Source organism: Megalobrama amblycephala, linkage group LG10, assembly GCF_018812025.1.
Source record: "Megalobrama amblycephala isolate DHTTF-2021 linkage group LG10, ASM1881202v1, whole genome shotgun sequence".
Lineage (NCBI taxonomy): Eukaryota > Metazoa > Chordata > Actinopteri > Cypriniformes > Xenocyprididae > Megalobrama > Megalobrama amblycephala.
This window is the reverse complement of record NC_063053.1, coordinates 37555073-37574848: the sequence shown is the minus strand read 5'-3', so window position 1 is coordinate 37574848 and position 19776 is coordinate 37555073. Positions and strand designations below refer to the sequence as shown.

General features: G+C 48.8%; 1 protein-coding gene across 2 annotated transcripts in view; it reads left to right on the top strand.

Annotated features, from left to right (window-relative positions):
- The first annotated feature begins 3279 nt into the window (after nt 1-3279).
- Nucleotides 3280-19776, top strand: part of LOC125277554 (polyribonucleotide nucleotidyltransferase 1, mitochondrial) — a 49424-nt gene continuing 32927 nt past the window's right edge. Inside the window, exons 1-2 of one of the 2 annotated variants that reach the window (XM_048206019.1) lie at nt 3280-3485; nt 4474-4534. In XM_048206019.1, coding sequence (XP_048061976.1) covers nt 3379-3485; nt 4474-4534 — 168 coding nt within the window. In that variant the 5' untranslated portion in view covers nt 3280-3378. The remainder of the gene's footprint in view (nt 3486-4473; nt 4535-19776) is intronic. The other variant, XM_048206017.1, reaches the window with a different exon arrangement.

Here is a 19776-nt window from a genome sequence, read left to right as displayed (position 1 = left end):
TTGGAGAGAAAGTTTTTTTTTTTATTCATTTATTTTTTCCCAATTAAGTACATATTCTGAGTTTGTTACAGGCATTATATCACATTATGACAGGGACAGTAACATCAGTCCAGCCTCAGCGCAGTGATAAAGGTCATAATGCAGTCCAGAGACACATGATGTCTGCTGTAAGGGGCCAAATTATCTAAAATATTCTCTTTTTTTATGCATCTACAAATTTTCACAGAATTTAGTCAGAAATCAGTTATTGAGGCAGTATAAGGACCCTTCGCACGCTGAGGCCATCACTAATGATTCATGTTCATCTTCAGGCTTCTCTCATTTGAGTTTGACGTCCTTTAGCAGAAAAGATACTAAAGCATCAGCAGCAGATTTGCTCAGACAGATTCTGTGATGGAAGTCTTTCAGTCAGTGTGAATATAGTCAGATCCGCCGTGGTTTAGTGATCACAGGCCACATGTTCCTTCACGAGTTTCTTCGTCTCAAGCACTGATGGGCTGGAGCTTTGCATACAGAAGAAGGTGGAGGTGGAGAAGAGTTCTGGAGCATCCTGTAAAGTCTGAAGGTGTGTAATGATGACACAGCTCTATGCTGCCCTCTACAGGTCACAGGTCATCTTCTGCTCGATCTTCTTCACAGTCAAACACTGACACGCACTGCTGCATCTTACCTGCTATAACATATCTGTCCTTGATTTGATTCTTACTTTTTTTTTGCATTATCTGTCTGGACTTTATTCATATGATATATTAATACAAATTCTAATACATTGATATTGTAACTGCAGGTAAAGAGCTTTAATAAAGTAATTTCTGCAGGCTAAAATAACATGCACCGATCAGCATCTGCAACAGTTTCATGTGTTATCAATGTACAATTATTTCATGCAATCGCTAAAATAGTCTAGAAAACACTTGACAAGACTGAGAAGGTCTGGACTCCATCGCAGCTTTCATTGGCCGAGGAGCTCCCAGAGGCCAGCCAATCACAGTCCGTTTTGTTCAGCATCACGTTTAGGGGCGTGAATGTGTACAATAACAGACCGGCGTACAACCATAGATCATTAATTCATTCTGCTTTCTTTTTCCATGAGGGGGTTTGACATCATGATGGCTTTGTTTCCAGGAAGACCGTTAAAGAACGCGAAACACACGTCTCATGGGAATCCTGGACAATTCAACCAATCAGATGACAACTTCGAAAGCCATTTTGCGTTTCGTGCGGACACTCTCATGTGTTTGCGCAATGATGCGTTTAAAAGTCAATGGCCAAAGGTTAACGGTTGTTGCAGATGCAATATAACATGGATAACTTTAAATAAATATTTTTTTATCAGGTTAAATGTTGATTATTAGTAATTCAAACCCCTTTAGCTAAACCTCTCTACTTAAACATCAGTTGCGCACGTTTGTAGTTTTTTAAAACACTTTTTACTAGTGTTTGTAGTTCTGAACTGAATCCTCCTCTAAAGCTCAATGGGTTGTGGGTAATATTAGCCGTTACAGTGTGCACGGATCCACACTTGGAAAATCTAGCAGAAATAGACCATCCAGGGACTTCTGGCATAATCTTTTCGATATGCTTTGGGACACACTTACTGTAATCTCACAGAGACTGATAGACATTGGGACGCAGGGTAGGGCCCTTCCCTCTCTAACTTCCCTCTGTCTCGTTCACTCGGATGTATAAAATGAGTATATATTTTTGCTCAGTTTATGTAAAATAAATGATTATATCTGTGAACTGTATGAGTGTACATTATGAACTTATTTTAAATAGTGCAAATACATAATTATTATTTGTATATAGCTTTATCTGTTTGCGTGAGAACACATTTGTTTTGTACAGTTGTCTTCTGTCTGTCTGCTGCTTTAAACATGCTTTACACCTCATCTATTGATTTGCCTTATTCATTTTCACTAGATTGCGTTTTCTAGCAAATTTGCAGCGTAAAACAGAACACAATACTGCATTCATAATTCATGGACTCAGAAGATAGTTTTTCACATGTTGAAGAGGTTTAACTGCACTATACATACAAGTTCATTTAACCAGTCACACCAAGGAAAGTCTGACCAAGCAAAAGTGTGAAAACACCCGCAAAAAGATAAATTAAACACAAATATATTGCATGGATGTAAAGCATTTGTGTAGGAGAACACTGAGCAGGGCATCTGTCCACATCATCCGTCCCTGTCTGTGAATGTGTGAGACAGTCAGTCATGACAAAGTGTGTGGATGTAAATCCAATGTTAAACGTTAGACGAACATCTAATGAAACCTTTCAGGAAAAACGTTTCAAGAACGATGTATAAATAATGTTTTTGTGCTTTTTGAGAACATTAAAGACCATGAATGAACGCTCTATTAACGTTACTGGAAGAACGTTTGTTCACGACTTTGAGAGAACCTTGGCAGAACGTTCTCTGTCAGCTGGTGTCTGCAGGAATTATTGATGTAGTCGAGTGTTTTACAGTCGCTGAAGCTGATGTTTTTTATTGGCAGACATTGGAGATCATATTCGGACAGATAAGCACAAGAAGTGGGAAGTCGCTTCAGTTCTGCAGTTCCAGCGAAAAACAAACAAATGTTGCTTCTTCTGCTGATTTTTACCTCACACCTGTACTGTATGGCCTCAGTAATTACTGTAAATCTGTGTACATCATGTTTATTTACATAGTGCTTTATACCAGACAGATTGTTTTCCTAGCAGCTTTACCCATGTTGATCATTTTTAGGCCTCTTTCAGATGCCACGGACTCCCAAATACGATCAACATGGGTAAAGCTGCTAGGAAAACAATCTGTTGTGTAATATGATCTCTTTAATGTGGCATCATCTGAAAGAGTTAAAAGCCCTGATCTAGAAGATTGATCTTGACCATCATGCACAGTTAAAAGCCTGAGAGACTTGATTTGTAAACATACTGAGACAGTGTATAAGTTTTGATATTTCCATCTTTATCAGATGATATGTAATGCAAGTCCTTGTCAAGGTTATCACTGTAACCTATGTGAGAGAATAATGTCAAGACCTAATATAAAGTGGGCCTATTTAAAACACATTTAACTTTATGATCTTTTGATGTGATTTGGTTTTAAGAAACAATATTTTAATATATTCTTGTTAGTGTAACGTAAATTATATATTTTCCTTTTCCTGACCCTTATTTTTTTCCTTTTTTTTAGTGAAACGCATATGTGTGAGGAGTCGGAGACCTCGTTTCAGAAGATCACGCAATGGGTGACTTTTATTTTGAATCGAAGCGCTGTAAGTCTCTTCTCGCGAGAGTTCATTACTGTCGCTGTCATGGCGGCCCTGTGTCTGCTGCATGCGTGTGTGTTATGAAGATCGCTGTGTGTTGTGTGTGTCGCTAGGATGAGTGTGATGATGAGGTGTGTGATGAAGGCTCGGCTCGGCTGGGTTCGGCTCGCTGCTGTCAGAGGCTTTCATGAGCGGACTGTAGCTGTGAGTTTAGGGGAAAGGTGAGAGTATTCAGGAGACTCTTCATCATGTTTATCAATATTTATTTAAACACTAATATTTGAAAGGCATTTATACATGTTCATGTAGAAGAACCCAATTAATACTGTGGAAAAAAATTATGTTAAATTACATTACATAATTGCGATTTTATACTCACTTTAGTACTCTATGTATTTTATTAATTAATTTATCTTTATCTAATTATTTTATTTTAATCGATTTATTTAGTTTGTTTAATCTTTATTTTTACATTTTTCTCTTTGCTTTTTATTTTAATTTATTTTAATCAAGATTTATTTATTAATTTAGTAAGTTTTGTCAAATTCATTTATTTTATTTATTTAAATCAAATGTATTTTATTATTTATTTAAATCCATTTTACACTTATTTATTTTAAATATATATTTTTTATTTCATTCAAATGTATTTATTAGCCATCGGGCTAATTTGGGGGCATTTACATTCATGAATGTTGTTGACTAATGTACACTGTCCCTCTTTGAAATAAATAAATAAATAATTTAGTTAGTTTTTTTCCCTCTGAACTTCCCCCGGACCCCTGTGTGAAAACCCCTGTGGCAGAGGAGAGTCTTCATTATGGACAAGAGTCTCTTTATACCAATACATACAACAGCATCACCATGAGAAATAACATATTATCTATATTATCATCACAGCATTAATAAATTTTTCTGAAAAACATTACAGTACCATTTAAGTACCACTGGTATAGTGTTAATCCAGCAGTACTGTGGTATTACCATCTCCGCATCATGGTCAGAATGTGTACTGAAAAAACTGGTCTAGAAACAGTTTTCACTCTTGGATTAAAAGTTATAAGAAGAGACATAAGTGAAATGTAGGTAGAAAACTAAAATAGTGGGGTTCTTTTGTAAAACATACTCTAATAATCTTTGTTTCATGCAACTTTGCATGAAACTTTGAAAACTTATTTTAAAATACAGTGTGTGATGTACTGTGTGCAGGAGGCTGGAGATCTCCACGGGGAAGCTGGCACGCTTCGCTGACGGTTGTGCAGTGGTCAGGGTGAGTGAATGAGTCTGCTGTGGTCAGGGTGAGTGAATGAGTCTGCTGTGGTCAGGGTGAGTGAATGAGTCTGCTGTGGTCAGGGTGAATGAGTGAGTCTGCTGTGGTCAGGGTGAATGAGTGAGTCTGCTGTGATGCTGCTGTGGTCAGGGTGAGTGAATGAGTCTGCTGTGGTCAGGGTGAGTGAATGAGTCTGCTGTGGTCAGGGTGAATGAGTGAGTCTGCTGTGGTCAGGGTGAGTGAATGAGTCTGCTGTGGTCAGGGTGAATGAGTGAGTCTGCTGTGGTCAGGGTGAGTGAATTAGTCTGCTGTGATTCTGCTGTGGTCAGGGTGAGTGAATGAGTCTGCTGTGATTCTGCTGTGGTCAGGGTGAATGAATGAGTCTGCTGTGAGTCTGCAGTGGTCAGGGTGAATGAGTGAGTCTGCAGTGGTCAGGGTGAGGGAGTCAATCTGCTGTGAGTCTGCTGTGGTCAGGGTGAGTGAGTGTGTCTGCAGTGGGTCTGCTGTGGTCAGGGTGAGTGAGTGAGTCTGCAGTGGTCAGGGTGAGTGAATGAGTCTGCTGTGATTCTGCTGTGGTCAGGGTGAATGAGTGAGTCTGCTGTGAGTCTGCAGTGGTCAGGGTGAATGAGTGAGTCTGCAGTGGTCAGGGTGAATGAGTGAGTCTGCTGTGAGTCTGCAGTGGTCAGGGTGAATGAGTGAGTCTGCTGTGAGTCTGCAGTGGTCAGGGTGAGTGTGAGTCTGCAGTGGTCAGGGTGAGTGAGTGAATCTGCTGTGAGTCTGCAGTGGTCAGGTCAAGGTATCTTTATTTCGTACCCGCAGGTAAAATTGTTTTGCAGATAAATAGAATTTCGTTGTCCAGAGAAAACACATACAAGACATAACAATTCACAACAAACATACCAGTTAATAACACCATGACAGGCTGCACCAAACACATGCATATCCCTTCTTGCATTTAACTATCTATTGCATAATAAAACATCTCTCTTCTTATTATTATTTAAAACCTCAATTGCCGCAGGAACAAAAGTATTCCTGTAGCGTCTCGTTATCCATCTCGGGGCCACAAACCGGCAACCCGAGGGAAGTAACTGAAACCCGTTGCTTAAGGGATGCAGCTCATCACTTAAAATAGTACTTGCCTTCCTGTACAACTGAGTTGTATGAATGTATTCTAGAGTCCGTTGGTTTACTCCTATTATCTTACTCGCCAACTTGACAATTTGATATAAGGAGTTCTTGTTCCTCACTGACAGACTCCCATACCACACCACAATGGAAAATGACATAATAGATTCAGTAAAAGCAGAATAAAACAATGACAGCATGTGTCTGTCAATGTGAAATTCGGCAAGCTTCCTAAGGCAACTCAGACGCTGATGACCTTTCTTACAGGGTCAGTGTGAGTCTGCTGTGGTCAGGGTGAGTGAGTGTGTCTGCAGTGAGTCTGCTGTGGTCAGGGTGAGTGAGTGTGTCTGCAGTGAGTCTGCTGTGGTCAGGGTGAGTGAGTGTGTCTGCCGTGAGTCTGCTATGGTCAGGGTGAGTGAATGAGTCTGCTGTGAGTCTGCTGTGGTCAGGGTGAGCGAGTGTGTCTGCCGTGAATCTGCTGTGGTCAGGGTGAGTCTGCTGTGGTCAGGGTGAGTCTACTGTGGTCAGGGTGAGTGAGTGTGTCTGCCGTGGTCAGGGTGAATGAATGAGTCTGCCGTGAGTCTGCAGTGGTCAGGGTAAGTTAATGAGTCTGCTGTGAGTCTGCAGTGGTCAGGGTGAGTGAATGAGTCTGCTGGGGTCAGGGTGAATGAATGAGTCTGCCGTGAGTCTGCAGTGGTCAGGGTAAGTTAATGAGTCTGCTGTGAGTCTGCTGGGGTCAGGGTGAGTCTGCTGGGGTCAGGGTGAGTCTGCTGTGAGTCTGCCGTGGTCAGGGTGAATGAATGAGTCTGCTGTGAGTCTGCAGTGGTCAGGGTGAGTGAATGAGTCTGCTGGGGTCAGGGTGAATGAATGAGTCTGCTGTGGTCAGGGTGAGTCTGCTGTGAGTCTGCTGTGGTCAGGGTGAGTGAATGAGTCTGCTGTGAGTCTGCAGTGGTCAGGGTGAGTGAATGAGTCTGCTGTGGTCAGGGTGAGTGAGTGAGTCTGCAGTGGTCATGGTGAATGAATGAGTCTGCTGTGAGTCTGCTGTGGTCAGGGTGAGTTAGTGAGTCTGCGGTGGTCAGGGTGAGTGAGTGAGTCTGCTGTGGTCAGGGTGAATGAATGAGTCTGTTGTGAGTCTGCGGTGGTCAGGGTGAGTGAATGAGTCTGCTGTGAGTCTGCAGTGGTCAGGGTGAGTGAATGAATCTGCCGTGAGTCTGCTGTGGTCAAGGTGAGTGAGTGAGTCTGCTGTGGTCAGGGTGAATGAATGAGTCTGCCGTGAGTCTGCTGTGGTCAGGGTGAGTGAATGAGTCTGCTGTTGTCAGGGTGAATGAATGAGTCTGCAGTGGTCATGGTGAATGAATGAGTCTGCTGTGAGTCTGCTGTGGTCAGGGTGAGTGAATGAGTCTGCTGTTGTCAGGGTGAGTGAATGAGTCTGCTGTGAGTCTGCTGTGGTCAGGGTGAGTGAATGAGTCTGCTGTGGTCAGGGTGAGTGAGTGAGTCTGCGGTGGTCAGGGTGAGTGAGTGAGTCTGCTGTGGTCAGGGTTAATGAATGAGTCTGCTGTGGTCAGGGTGAGTGAATGAGTCTGCTGTGAGTCTGCAGTGGTCAGGGTGAGTGAGTGAGTCTGCAGTCAGTCTGCTGTGGTCAGGGTGAATGAATGAGTCTGCAGTGGTTAGGGTGAGTGAATGAGTCTGCTGTGGTCAAGGTGAGTGAATGAGTCTGCTGTGAGTCTGCAGTGGTCAGGGTGAGTGAATGAGTCTGCAGTGGTCAGGGTGAGTGAATGAGTCTGCAGTGGTCAGGGTGAATGAATGAGTCTACAGTGAGTCTGCTGTGGTCAGGGTTAATGAATGAGTCTGCAGTGGTCAGGGTTAGTGAATGAGTCTGCTGTGGTCAGGGTTAGTGAATGAGTCTGCTTTACTCCTATTATCTTACTCGCCCACTTGACAATTTGATATAAGGAGTTCTTGTTCCTCACTGACAGACTCCCATACCACACCACAATGGAAAATGACATAATAGATTCAGTAAAAGCAGAATAAAACAATGACAGCATGTGTCTGTCAATGTGAAATTTGGCAAGCTTCCTAAGGCAACTCAGACGCTGATGACCTTTCTTACAGGGTCAGTGTGAGTCTGCTGTGGTCAGGGTGAGTGAGTGTGTCTGCAGTGAGTCTGCTGTGGTCAGGGTGAGTCTGCTGTGGTCAGGGTGAGTGAGTGTGTCTGCCATGGTCAGGGTGAGTGAGTGTGTCTGCCATGGTCAGGGTGAGTGAGTGTGTCTGCCGTGAGTCTGCTGTGGTCAGGGTGAGTGAGTGTGTCTGCAGTGAGTCTGCTGTGGTCAGGGTGAGTGAATGAGTCTGCTGTGGTCAGGGTGAGCGAGTGTGTCTGCCGTGAATCTGCTGTGGTCAGGGTGAGTCTGCTGTGGTCAGGGTGAGCCTGCTGTGGTCAGGGTGAGTCTGCTGTGGTCAGGTTGAGTGAATGAGTCTGCAGTGGTCAGGTTGAGTGAGTGAGTCTGCCGTGAGTCTGCAGTGGTCAGGGTAAGTTAATGAGTCTGTTGTGAGTCTGCAGTGGTCAGGGTGAGTGAATGAGTCTGCTGTGGTCAGGGTGAGTGAATGAGTCTGCCGTGAGTCTGCAGTGGTCAGGGTGAGTTAATGAGTCTGCTGGGGTCAGGGTGAATGAATGAGTCTGCTGTGGTCAGGGTGAGTCTGCTGTGGTCAGGGTGAGTGAATGAGTCTGCTGTGGTCAGGGTGAGTCTGCTGTGAGTCTGCTGTGAGTCTGCTGTGAGTCTGCTGTGAGTCTGCTGTGAGTCTGCTGTGAGTCTGCTGTGAGTCTGCTGTGGTCAGGGTGAGTGAATGAGTCTGCTGTGGTCAGGGTGAGTCTGCTGTGAGTCTGCAGTGGTCAGGGTGAATGAGTGAGTCTGCTGTGAGTCTGCAGTGGTCAGGGTGAATGAATGAGTCTGCTGTGGTCAGGGTGAGTGAATGAGTCTGCTGTGAGTCTGCTGTGGTCGGGGTGAGTGAATGAGTCTGCCGTGGTCAGGGTGAGTGAATGAGTCTGCTGTGAGTCTGCTGTGAGTCTGCTGTGGTCAGGGTGAGTGAATGAGTCTGCCGTGGTCAGGGTGAGTGAATGAGTCTGCTGTGGTCAGGGTGAGTGAATGAGTCTGCCGTGGTCAGGGTGAGTGAATGAGTCTGCTGGGGTCAGGGTGAATGAATGAGTCTGCTGTGGTCAGGGTGAGTCTGCTGTGAGTCTGCTGTGGTCAGGGTGAGTGAATGAGTCTGCTGTGAGTCTGCTGGGGTCAGGGTGAATGAATGAGTCTGCTGTGGTCAGGGTGAGTGAGTGAGTCTGCAGTGGTCATGGTGAATGAATGAGTCTGCTGTGAGTCTGCTGTGGTCAGGGTGAGTTAGTGAGTCTGCGGTGGTCAGGGTGAGTGAGTGAGTCTGCGGTGGTCAGGGTGAATGAATGAGTCTGTTGTGAGTCTGCGGTGGTCAGGGTGAGTGAATGAGTCTGCTGTGAGTCTGCAGTGGTCAGGGTGAGTGAGTGAGTCTGCTGTGGTCAAGGTGAGTGAATGAGTCTGCTGTGAGTCTGCAGTGGTCAGGGTGAGTGAATGAGTCTGCCGTGAGTCTGCTGTGGTCAAGGTGAGTGAGTGAGTCTGCTGTGGTCAGGGTGAATGAATGAGTCTGCCGTGAGTCTGCTGTGGTCAGGGTGAGTGAATGAGTCTGCTGTGAGTCTGCTGTTGTCAGGGTGAATGAATGAGTCTGCAGTGGTCAGGGTAAGTGAGTGAGTCTGCAGTGGTCATGGTGAATGAATGAGTCTGCTGTGAGTCTGCTGTGGTCAGGGTGAGTGAATGAGTCTGCTGTGAGTCTGCTGTTTTCAGCGTGAGTGAATGAGTCTGCTGTGGTCAGGGTGAGTGAGTGAGTCTGCGGTGGTCAGGGTGAGTGAGTGAGTCTGCTGTGGTCAGGGTTAATGAATGAGTCTGCTGTGGTCAGGGTGAGTGAAGGAGTCTGCTGTGAGTCTGCAGTGGTCAGGGTGAGTGAGTGAGTCTGCAGTCAGTCTGCTGTGGTCAGGGTGAATGAATGAGTCTGCTGTGAGTCTGCAGTGGTCAGGGTGAGTGAATGAGTCTGCTGTGGTCAAGGTGAGTGAATGAGTCTGCTGTGAGTCTGCAGTGGTCAGGGTGAGTGAATGAGTCTGCAGTGGTCAGGGTTAGTGAATGAGTCTGCTGTGGTCAGGGTTAGTGAATGAGTCTGCTTTACTCCTATTATCTTACTCGCCCACTTGACAATTTGATATAAGGAGTTCTTGTTCCTCACTGACAGACTCCCATACCACACCACAATGGAAAATGACATAATAGATTCAGTAAAAGCAGAATAAAACAATGACAGCATGTGTCTGTCAATGTGAAATTTGGCAAGCTTCCTAAGGCAACTCAGACGCTGATGACCTTTCTTACAGGGTCAGTGTGAGTCTGCTGTGGTCAGGGTGAGTGAGTGTGTCTGCAGTGAGTCTGCTGTGGTCAGGGTGAGTCTGCTGTGGTCAGGGTGAGTGAGTGTGTCTGCCGTGAGTCTGCTGTGGTCAGGGTGAGTGAGTGTGTCTGCCGTGGTCAGGGTGAGTGAGTGTGTCTGCCGTGAGTCTGCTGTGGTCAGGGTGAGTGAGTGTGTCTGCAGTGAGTCTGCTGTGGTCAGGGTGAGTGAATGAGTCTGCTGTGAGTCTGCTGTGGTCAGGGTGAGCGAGTGTGTCTGCCGTGAATCTGCTGTGGTCAGGGTGAGTCTGCTGTGGTCAGGGTGAGTCTGCTGTGGTCAGGGTGAGTGAGTGAGTGAGTCTGCTGTAAGTCTGCAGTGGTCAGGTTGAGTTAATGAGTCTGCTGTGAGTCTGCAGTGGTCAGGGTGAGTGAATGAGTCTGCTGTGGTCAGGGTGAGTCTGCTGTGAGTCTGCTGTGGTCAGGGTGAGTGAATGAGTCTGCCGTGGTCAGGGTGAGTGAATGAGTCTGCCGTGAGTCTGCAGTGGTCAGGGTGAGTTAATGAGTCTGCTGTGAGTCTGCAGTGGTCAGGGTGAGTGAATGAGTCTGCTGGGGTCAGGGTGAATGAATGAGTCTGCTGTGGTCAGGGTGAGTCTGCTGTGAGTCTGCTGTGGTCAGGGTGAGTGAATGAGTCTGCTGTGGTCAGGGTGAGTCTGCTGTGAGTCTGCTGTGAGTCTGCTGTGAGTCTGCTGTGAGTCTGCTGTGAGTCTGCTGTGAGTCTGCTGTGGTCAGGGTGAGTGAATGAGTCTGCTGTGGTCAGGGTGAGTCTGCTGTGAGTCTGCAGTGGTCAGGGTGAATGAGTGAGTCTGCTGTGAGTCTGCAGTGGTCAGGGTGAATGAATGAGTCTGCTGTGGTCAGGGTGAGTGAATGAGTCTGCTGTGAGTCTGCTGTGGTCAGGGTGAATGAATGAGTCTGCTGTGAGTCTGCTGTGGTCAGGGTGAATGAATGAGTCTGCAGTGGTCAGGGTGAGTGAGTGAGTCTGCAGTGGTCATGGTGAATGAATGAGTCTACTGTGAGTCTGCTGTGGTCAGGGTGAGTGAGTGAGTCTGCGGTGGTCAGGGTGAGTGAGTGAGTCTGCTGTGGTCAGGGTGAATGAATGAGTCTGTTGTGATTCTGCTGTGGTCAGGGTGAGTGAATGAGTCTGCTGTGAGTCTGCAGTGGTCAGGGTGAGTGAGTGAGTGAGTCTGCAGTCAGTCTGCTATGGTCAGGGTGAATGAATGAGTCTGCTGTGAGTCTGCAGTGGTCAGGGTGAGTGAATGAGTCTGCCGTGAGTCTGCTGTGGTCAAGGTGAGTGAGTGAGTCTGCTGTGAGTCTGCTGTGGTCAGGGTGAGTGAGTGAGTCTGCTGTGAGTCTGCAGTGGTCAGGGTGAGTGAATGAGTCTGCTGTGGTCAGGGTGAATGAATGAGTCTGCCGTGAGTCTGCTGTGGTCAGGGTGAGTGAATGAGTCTGCTGTGGTCAGGATGAGTGAATGAATCTGCCGTGAGTCTGCTGTGGTCAAGGTGAGTGAATGAGTCTGCTGTGAGTCTGCAGTGGTCAGGGTGAGTGAATGAGTCTGCAGTGGTCAGGGTGAATGAATGAGTCTACAGTGAGTCTGCAGTGGTCAGGGTTAGTGAGTGGGTCTGCAGTGGTCGTGGTGAATGAATGAGTCTGCTGTGAGTCTGCAGTGGACAGGGTGAGTGAATGAGTCTGCTGTGGTCAGGGTGAATGAATGAGTCTGCTGTGGTCAGGGTGAATGAACGAGTCTGCTGTGGTCGGGGTGAGTGAATGAGTCTGCAGTGGTCAGGGTGAATGAATGAGTCTACAGTGAGTCTGCTGTGGTCAGGGTGAGTGAGTGAGTCTGCAGTGGTCTGGGTGAGTGAATAAGTCTGCTATGAGTCTGCTGTGGTCAGGGTGAGTGAATGAGTCTGCTGTGGTCAGGGTGAATGAATGAGTCTGCTGTGGTCAGGGTGAGTGAATGAGTCTGCTGTGAGTCTGCAGTGGTCAGGGTGAATGAATGAGTCTGCTGTGGTCAGGGTGAGTGAATGAGTCTGCTGTGAGTCTGCAGTGGTCAGGGTGAGTGAATGAGTCTGCAGTGGTCAGGGTGAGTGAGTCTGCAGTGGTTGTGGTGAATGAATGAGTCTACAGTGAGTCTGCTGTGGTCAGGGTGAGTGAGTGAGTCTGCAGTGGTCAGGGTGAGTGAATGAGTCTGCTGTGATTCTGCTGTGGTCAGGGTGAGTGAATGAGTGCTGTGGTCAGGGTGAGTGAATGAGTCTGCTGTGATTCTGCTGTGGTCAGGGTGAGTGAATGAGTCTGCTGTGGTCAGGGTGAATGAATGAGTCTGCTGTGAGTCTGCAGTGGTCAGGGTGAATGAATGAGTCTGCTGTGGTCACGGTGAGTGAATGAGTCTGCAGTTGTCAGGGTGAGTGAATGAGTCTGCTGTGGTCAGGGTGAGTGAATGAGTCTGCAGTTGTCAGGGTGAGTGAATGAGTCTGCAGTGGTCAGGGTGAATGAATGAGTCTGCTGTGGTCACGGTGAGTGAATGAGTCTGCAGTTGTCAGGGTGAGTGAATGAGTCTGCTGTGGTCAGGGTGAGTGAATGAGTCTGCAGTGAGTCTGCTGTGGTCAAGGTGAGTGAATGAGTCTGCTGTGAGTCTGCAGTGGTCAGGGTGAATGAGTGAGTCTGCTGTGAGTCTGCAGTGGTCAGGGTGAATGAATGAGTCTGCTGTGGTCATGGTGAATGAATGAGTCTGCTGTGAGTCTGCTGTGGTCAGGGTGAGTGAATGAGTCTGCTGTGGTCAGGGTGAGTGAGTGAGTCTGCGGTGGTCAGGGTGAGTGAGTGAGTCTGCTGTGGTCAGGGTGAATGAATGAGTCTGTTGTGATTCTGCTGTGGTCAGGGTGAGTGAATGAGTCTGCTGTGAGTCTGCAGTGGTCAGGGTGAGTGAGTGAGTCTGCTGTGAGTCTGCTGTAGTCAGGGTGAGTGAATGAGTCTGCTGTGGTCAGGGTGAATGAATGAGTCTGCCGTGAGTCTGCTGTGGTCAGGGTGAGTTAATGAGTCTGCTGTGGTCAGGGTGAGTGAATGAGTCTGCTGTGGTCAGGGTGAATGAATGAGTCTGCCGTGAGTCTGCTGTGGTCAAGGTGAGTGAATGAGTCTGCTGTGAGTCTGCAGTGGTCAGGGTGAGTGAATGAGTCTGCAGTGGTCAGGGTGAATGAATGAGTCTACAGTGAGTCTGCTGTGGTCAGGGTTAATGAATGAGTCTGCAGTGGTCAGGGTTAGTGAATGAGTCTGCTGTGGTCAGGGTGAGTGAATGAGTCTGCAGTGGTCAGGGTGAGTGAGTGAGTCTGCAGTGGTCGTGGTGAATGAATGAGTCTGTTGTGAGTCTGCTGTGGTCAGGGTGAGTGAATGAGTCTGCTGTGGTCAGGGTGAATGAATGAGTCTGCTGTGGTCAGGGTGAATGAATGAGTCTGCTGTGGTCAGGGTGAGTGAATGAGTCTGCTGTGAGTCTGCTGTGGTCAGGGTGAATGAATGAGTCTGCTGTGGTCAGGGTGAGTGAATGAGTCTGCTGTGGTCAGGGTGAGTGAGTGAGTCTGCTGTGAGTCTGCAGTGGTCAGGGTGAGTGAATGAGTCTGCTGTGGTCAGGGTGAATGAATGAGTCTGCCATGAGTCTGCTGTGGTCAGGGTGAGTTAATGAGTCTGCAGTTGTCAGGGTGAGTGAATGAGTCTGCTGTGGTCAGGGTGAGTGAATGAGTCTGCCATGAGTCTGCTGTGGTCAAGGTGAGTGAATGAGTCTGCTGTGAGTCTGCAGTGGTCAGGGTGAATGAATGAGTCTACAGTGAGTCTGCTGTGGTCAGGGTTAATGAATGAGTCTGCAGTGGTCAGGGTTAGTGAATGAGTCTGCAGTGGTCAGGGTAAGTGAGTGAGTCTGCAGTGGTCGTGGTGAATGAATGAGTCTGTTGTGAGTCTGCTGTGGTCAGGGTGAGTGAATGAGTCTGCTGTGGTCAGGGTGAATGAATGAGTCTGCTGTGGTCAGGGTGAATGAATGAGTCTGCTGTGGTCAGGGTGAGTGAATGAGTCTGCTGTGAGTCTGCTGTGGTCAGGGTGAATGAACGAGTCTGCTGTGGTCACGGTGAGTGAATGAGTCTGCTGTGGTCAGGGTGAGTGAATGAGTCTGCTGTGAGTCTGCTGTGGTCAGGGTGAATGAACGAGTCTGCTGTGGTCACGGTGAGTGAATGAGTCTGCTGTGGTCAGGGTGAGTGAATGAGTCTGCTGTGAGTCTGCAGTGGTCAGGGTGAATGAACGAGTCTGCTGTGGTCACGGTGAGTGAATGAGTCTGCCGTGAGTCTGCTGTGGTCGGGGTGAGTGAATGAGTCTGCAGTGGTCAGGGTGAATGAATGAGTCTACAGTGAGTCTGCTGTGGTCAGGGTGAGTGAGTGAGTCTGCAGTGGTCAGGGTGAGTGAATGAGTCTGCTGTGGTCAGGGTGAGTGAATAAGTCTGCTATGAGTCTGCTGTGGTCAGGGTGAGTGAATGAGTCTGCTGTGGTCAGGGTGAATGAATGAGTCTGCTGTGGTCAAGGTGAGTGAATGAGTCTGCTGTGAGTCTGCAGTGGTCAGGGTGAATGAATGAGTCTGCTGTGGTCAGGGTGAGTGAATGAGTCTGCTGTGAGTCTGCAGTGGTCAGGGTGAGTGAATGAGTCTGCAGTGGTCAGGGTGAGTGAGTCTGCAGTGGTTGTGGTGAATGAATGAGTCTGCTGTGAGTCTGCAGTGGACAGGGTGAGTGAATGAGTCTGCTGTGGTCAGGGTGAGTGAGTCTGCAGTGGTCAGGGTGAGTGATTGAGTCTGCTGTGGTCAGGGTGAGTGAATGAGTCTGCTGTGAGTCTGCTGTGGTCAGGTTGAGTGAATGAGTCTGCTGTGAGTCTGCAGTGGTCAGGGTGAATGAACGAGTCTGCTGTGGTCACGGTGAGTGAATGAGTCTGCCGTGAGTCTGCTGTGGTCGGGGTGAGTGAATGAGTCTGCAGTGGTCAGGGTGAATGAATGAGTCTACAGTGAGTCTGCTGTGGTCAGGGTGAGTGAGTGAGTGAGTCTGCAGTGGTCAGGGTGAGTGAATGAGTCTGCTGTGGTCACGGTGAGTGAATGAGTCTGCTGTGAGTCTGCTGTGGTCAGGGTGGGTGAATGAATGAGTCTGCTGTGAGTCTGCTGTGGTCAGGGTGGGTGAATGAGTCTGCTGTGAGTCTGCTGTGGTCAGGTTGAGTGAATGAGTCTGCTGTGAGTCTGCAGTGGTCAGGGTGAATGAACGAGTCTGCTGTGGTCACGGTGAGTGAATGAGTCTGCCGTGAGTCTGCTGTGGTCGGGGTGAGTGAATGAGTCTGCAGTGGTCAGGGTGAATGAATGAGTCTACAGTGAGTCTGCTGTGGTCAGGGTGAGTGAGTGAGTGAGTCTGCAGTGGTCAGGGTGAGTGAATGAGTCTGCTGTGGTCACGGTGAGGGAATGAGTCTGCTGTGAGTCTGCAGTGGTCAGGGTGAATGAATGAGTCTACAGTGAGTCTGCTGTGGTCAGGGTTAATGAATGAGTCTGCAGTGGTCAGGGTTAGTGAATGAGTCTGCAGTGGTCAAGGTGAGTGAATGAGTCTGCTGTGAGTCTGCAGTGGTCAGGGTGAATGAATGAGTCTACAGTGAGTCTGCTGTGGTCAGGGTTAATGAATGAGTCTGCAGTGGTCAGGGTTAGTGAATGAGTCTGCAGTGGTCAGGGTAAGTGAGTGAGTCTGCAGTGGTCGTGGTGAATGAATGAGTCTGTTGTGAGTCTGCTGTGGTCAGGGTGAGTGAATGAGTCTGCTGTGGTCAGGGTGAATGAATGAGTCTGCTGTGGTCAGGGTGAATGAATGAGTCTGCTGTGGTCAGGGTGAGTGAATGAGTCTGCTGTGAGTCTGCTGTGGTCAGGGTGAATGAACGAGTCTGCTGTGGTCACGGTGAGTGAATGAGTCTGCCGTGAGTCTGCTGTGGTCGGGTGAGTGAATGAGTCTGCAGTGGTCAGGGTGAATGAATGAGTCTACAGTGAGTCTGCTGTGGTCAGGGTGAGTGAGTGAGTGAGTCTGCAGTGGTCAGGGTGAGTGAATGAGTCTGCTGTGGTCACGGTGAGGGAATGAGTCTGCTGTGAGTCTGCAGTGGTCAGGGTGAATGAATGAGTCTACAGTGAGTCTGCTGTGGTCAGGGTTAATGAATGAGTCTGCAGTGGTCAGGGTTAGTGAATGAGTCTGCAGTGGTCAAGGTGAGTGAATGAGTCTGCTGTGAGTCTGCAGTGGTCAGGGTGAATGAATGAGTCTACAGTGAGTCTGCTGTGGTCAGGGTTAATGAATGAGTCTGCAGTGGTCAGGGTTAGTGAATGAGTCTGCAGTGGTCAGGGTAAGTGAGTGAGTCTGCAGTGGTCGTGGTGAATGAATGAGTCTGTTGTGAGTCTGCTGTGGTCAGGGTGAGTGAATGAGTCTGCTGTGGTCAGGGTGAATGAATGAGTCTGCTGTGGTCAGGGTGAATGAATGAGTCTGCTGTGGTCAGGGTGAGTGAATGAGTCTGCTGTGAGTCTGCTGTGGTCAGGGTGAATGAACGAGTCTGCTGTGGTCACGGTGAGTGAATGAGTCTGCTGTGGTCAGGGTGAGTGAATGAGTCTGCTGTGAGTCTGCTGTGGTCAGGGTGAATGAACGAGTCTGCTGTGGTCACGGTGAGTGAATGAGTCTGCTGTGGTCAGGGTGAGTGAATGAGTCTGCTGTGAGTCTGCAGTGGTCAGGGTGAATGAACGAGTCTGCTGTGGTCACGGTGAGTGAATGAGTCTGCCGTGAGTCTGCTGTGGTCGGGGTGAGTGAATGAGTCTGCAGTGGTCAGGGTGAATGAATGAGTCTACAGTGAGTCTGCTGTGGTCAGGGTGAGTGAGTGAGTCTGCAGTGGTCAGGGTGAGTGAATGAGTCTGCTGTGGTCAGGGTGAGTGAATAAGTCTGCTATGAGTCTGCTGTGGTCAGGGTGAGTGAATGAGTCTGCTGTGGTCAGGGTGAATGAATGAGTCTGCTGTGGTCAGGGTGAGTGAATGAGTCTGCTGTGAGTCTGCAGTGGTCAGGGTGAATGAATGAGTCTGCTGTGGTCAGGGTGAGTGAATGAGTCTGCTGTGAGTCTGCAGTGGTCAGGGTGAGTGAATGAGTCTGCAGTGGTCAGGGTGAGTGAGTCTGCAGTGGTTGTGGTGAATGAATGAGTCTGCTGTGAGTCTGCAGTGGACAGGGTGAGTGAATGAGTCTGCTGTGGTCAGGGTGAGTGAGTCTGCAGTGGTCAGGGTGAGTGATTGAGTCTGCTGTGGTCAGGGTGAGTGAATGAGTCTGCTGTGAGTCTGCTGTGGTCAGGTTGAGTGAATGAGTCTGCTGTGAGTCTGCAGTGGTCAGGGTGAATGAACGAGTCTGCTGTGGTCACGGTGAGTGAATGAGTCTGCCGTGAGTCTGCTGTGGTCGGGGTGAGTGAATGAGTCTGCAGTGGTCAGGGTGAATGAATGAGTCTACAGTGAGTCTGCTGTGGTCAGGGTGAGTGAGTGAGTGAGTCTGCAGTGGTCAGGGTGAGTGAATGAGTCTGCTGTGGTCACGGTGAGTGAATGAGTCTGCTGTGAGTCTGCTGTGGTCAGGGTGGGTGAATGAATGAGTCTGCTGTGAGTCTGCTGTGGTCAGGGTGGGTGAATGAGTCTGCTGTGAGTCTGCTGTGGTCAGGTTGAGTGAATGAGTCTGCTGTGAGTCTGCAGTGGTCAGGGTGAATGAACGAGTCTGCTGTGGTCACGGTGAGTGAATGAGTCTGCCGTGAGTCTGCTGTGGTCGGGGTGAGTGAATGAGTCTGCAGTGGTCAGGGTGAATGAATGAGTCTACAGTGAGTCTGCTGTGGTCAGGGTGAGTGAGTGAGTGAGTCTGCAGTGGTCAGGGTGAGTGAATGAGTCTGCTGTGGTCACGGTGAGGGAATGAGTCTGCTGTGAGTCTGCTGTGGTCAGGGTGGGTGAATGAATGAGTCTGCTGTGAGTCTGCAGTGGTTTGCAGTGACCAGGGTGAGTGAATGAGTCTGCCGTGAGTCTGCTGTGGTCAGGTTGAGTGAATGAGTCTGCTGTGAGTCTGCAGTGGTCAGGGTGAATGAACGAGTCTGCTGTGGTCACGGTGAGTGAATGAGTCTGCCGTGAGTCTGCTGTGGTCGGGGTGAGTGAATGAGTCTGCAGTGGTCAGGGTGAATGAATGAGTCTACAGTGAGTCTGCTGTGGTCAGGGTGAGTGAGTGAGTGAGTCTGCAGTGGTCAGGGTGAGTGAATGAGTCTGCTGTGGTCACGGTGAGGGAATGAGTCTGCTGTGAGTCTGCTGTGGTCAGGGTGGGTGAATGAATGAGTCTGCTGTGAGTCTGCAGTGGTTTGCAGTGACCAGGGTGAGTGAATGAGTCTGCCGTGAGTCTGCTGTGGTCAAGGTGAGTGAATGAGTCTGCTGTGAGTCTGCTGTGGTCAGGGTGAGTGAATGAGTCTGCTGTGGTCAGGGTGAGAGAGTGAGTCTGCAGTGGTCAGGGTGAGTGACTCTGCTGTGATTCTGCTGTGGTCAGGGTGAGTGAATGAGTCTGCTGTGAGTCTGCAGTGGTCAGGGTGAGTGAATGAGTCTGCTGTGGTCACGGTGAGTGAATGAGTCTGCAGTGGTCAGGGTGAGTGAATGAGTCTGCTGTGGTCACGGTGAGTGAATGAGTCTGCTGTGAGTCTGCTGTGGTCAGGGTGAATGAATTAGTCTGCTGTGAGTGCTGTGGTCACGGTGAATGAATGAGTCTGCTGTGAGTCTGCAGTGGTCAGGGTGAGTGAATGAGTCTGCTGTGGTCACGGTGAGTGAATGAGTCTGCTGTGGTCACGGTGAGTGAATGAGTCTGCTGTGAGTCTGCAGTGGTCAGGGTGAATGAATGAGTCTGCTGTGGTCAGGATGAGTGAATGAGTCTGCTGTGAGTCTGCTGTGGTCAGGGTGAATGAATGAGTCTGCTGTGAGTCTGCAGTGGTCAGGGTGAGTGAATGAGTCTGCAGTGGTCAGGGTGAGTGAATGAGTCTGCTGTGGTCACGGTGAGTGAATGAGTCTGCTGTGAGTCTGCTGTGGTCAGGGTGAATGAATTAGTCTGCTGTGAGTGCTGTGGTCACGGTGAATGAATGAGTCTGCAGTGGTCAATGAGTCTGCTGTGAGTCTGCAGTGGTCAGGGGTAGTGAATGAGTCTGCTGTGAGTCTGCTGTGGTCAGGGTGAATGACTGAGTCTGCAATGGTCAGTGTGAGTGAATGAGTCTGCTGTGGTCAGTGTGAGTGAGTGAGTCTGCAGTGGTCAGGTTGAGTGAATGAGTCTGCAGTGGTTTGCAGTGGTCAGGGTGAGTGAATGTGTCTGCTGTGAGTCTGCTGTGGTCAGGGTGAGTGAATGAGTCTGCAGTGGTCAGAGTGAGTGAATGAGTGCTGTGGTCAGGGTGAGTGAATGAGTCTACTGTGGTCAGCGTGAGTGAATGAGTCTGCTGTGGTCAGGGTGAGTGAATGAGTCTACTGTGAGTCTGCAGTGGCCAGGGTGAGTGAGTGAGTCTGCTGTGGTCAGGGTGAGTGAATGAGTCTGCAGTGAGTCTGCAGTGGTCAGGG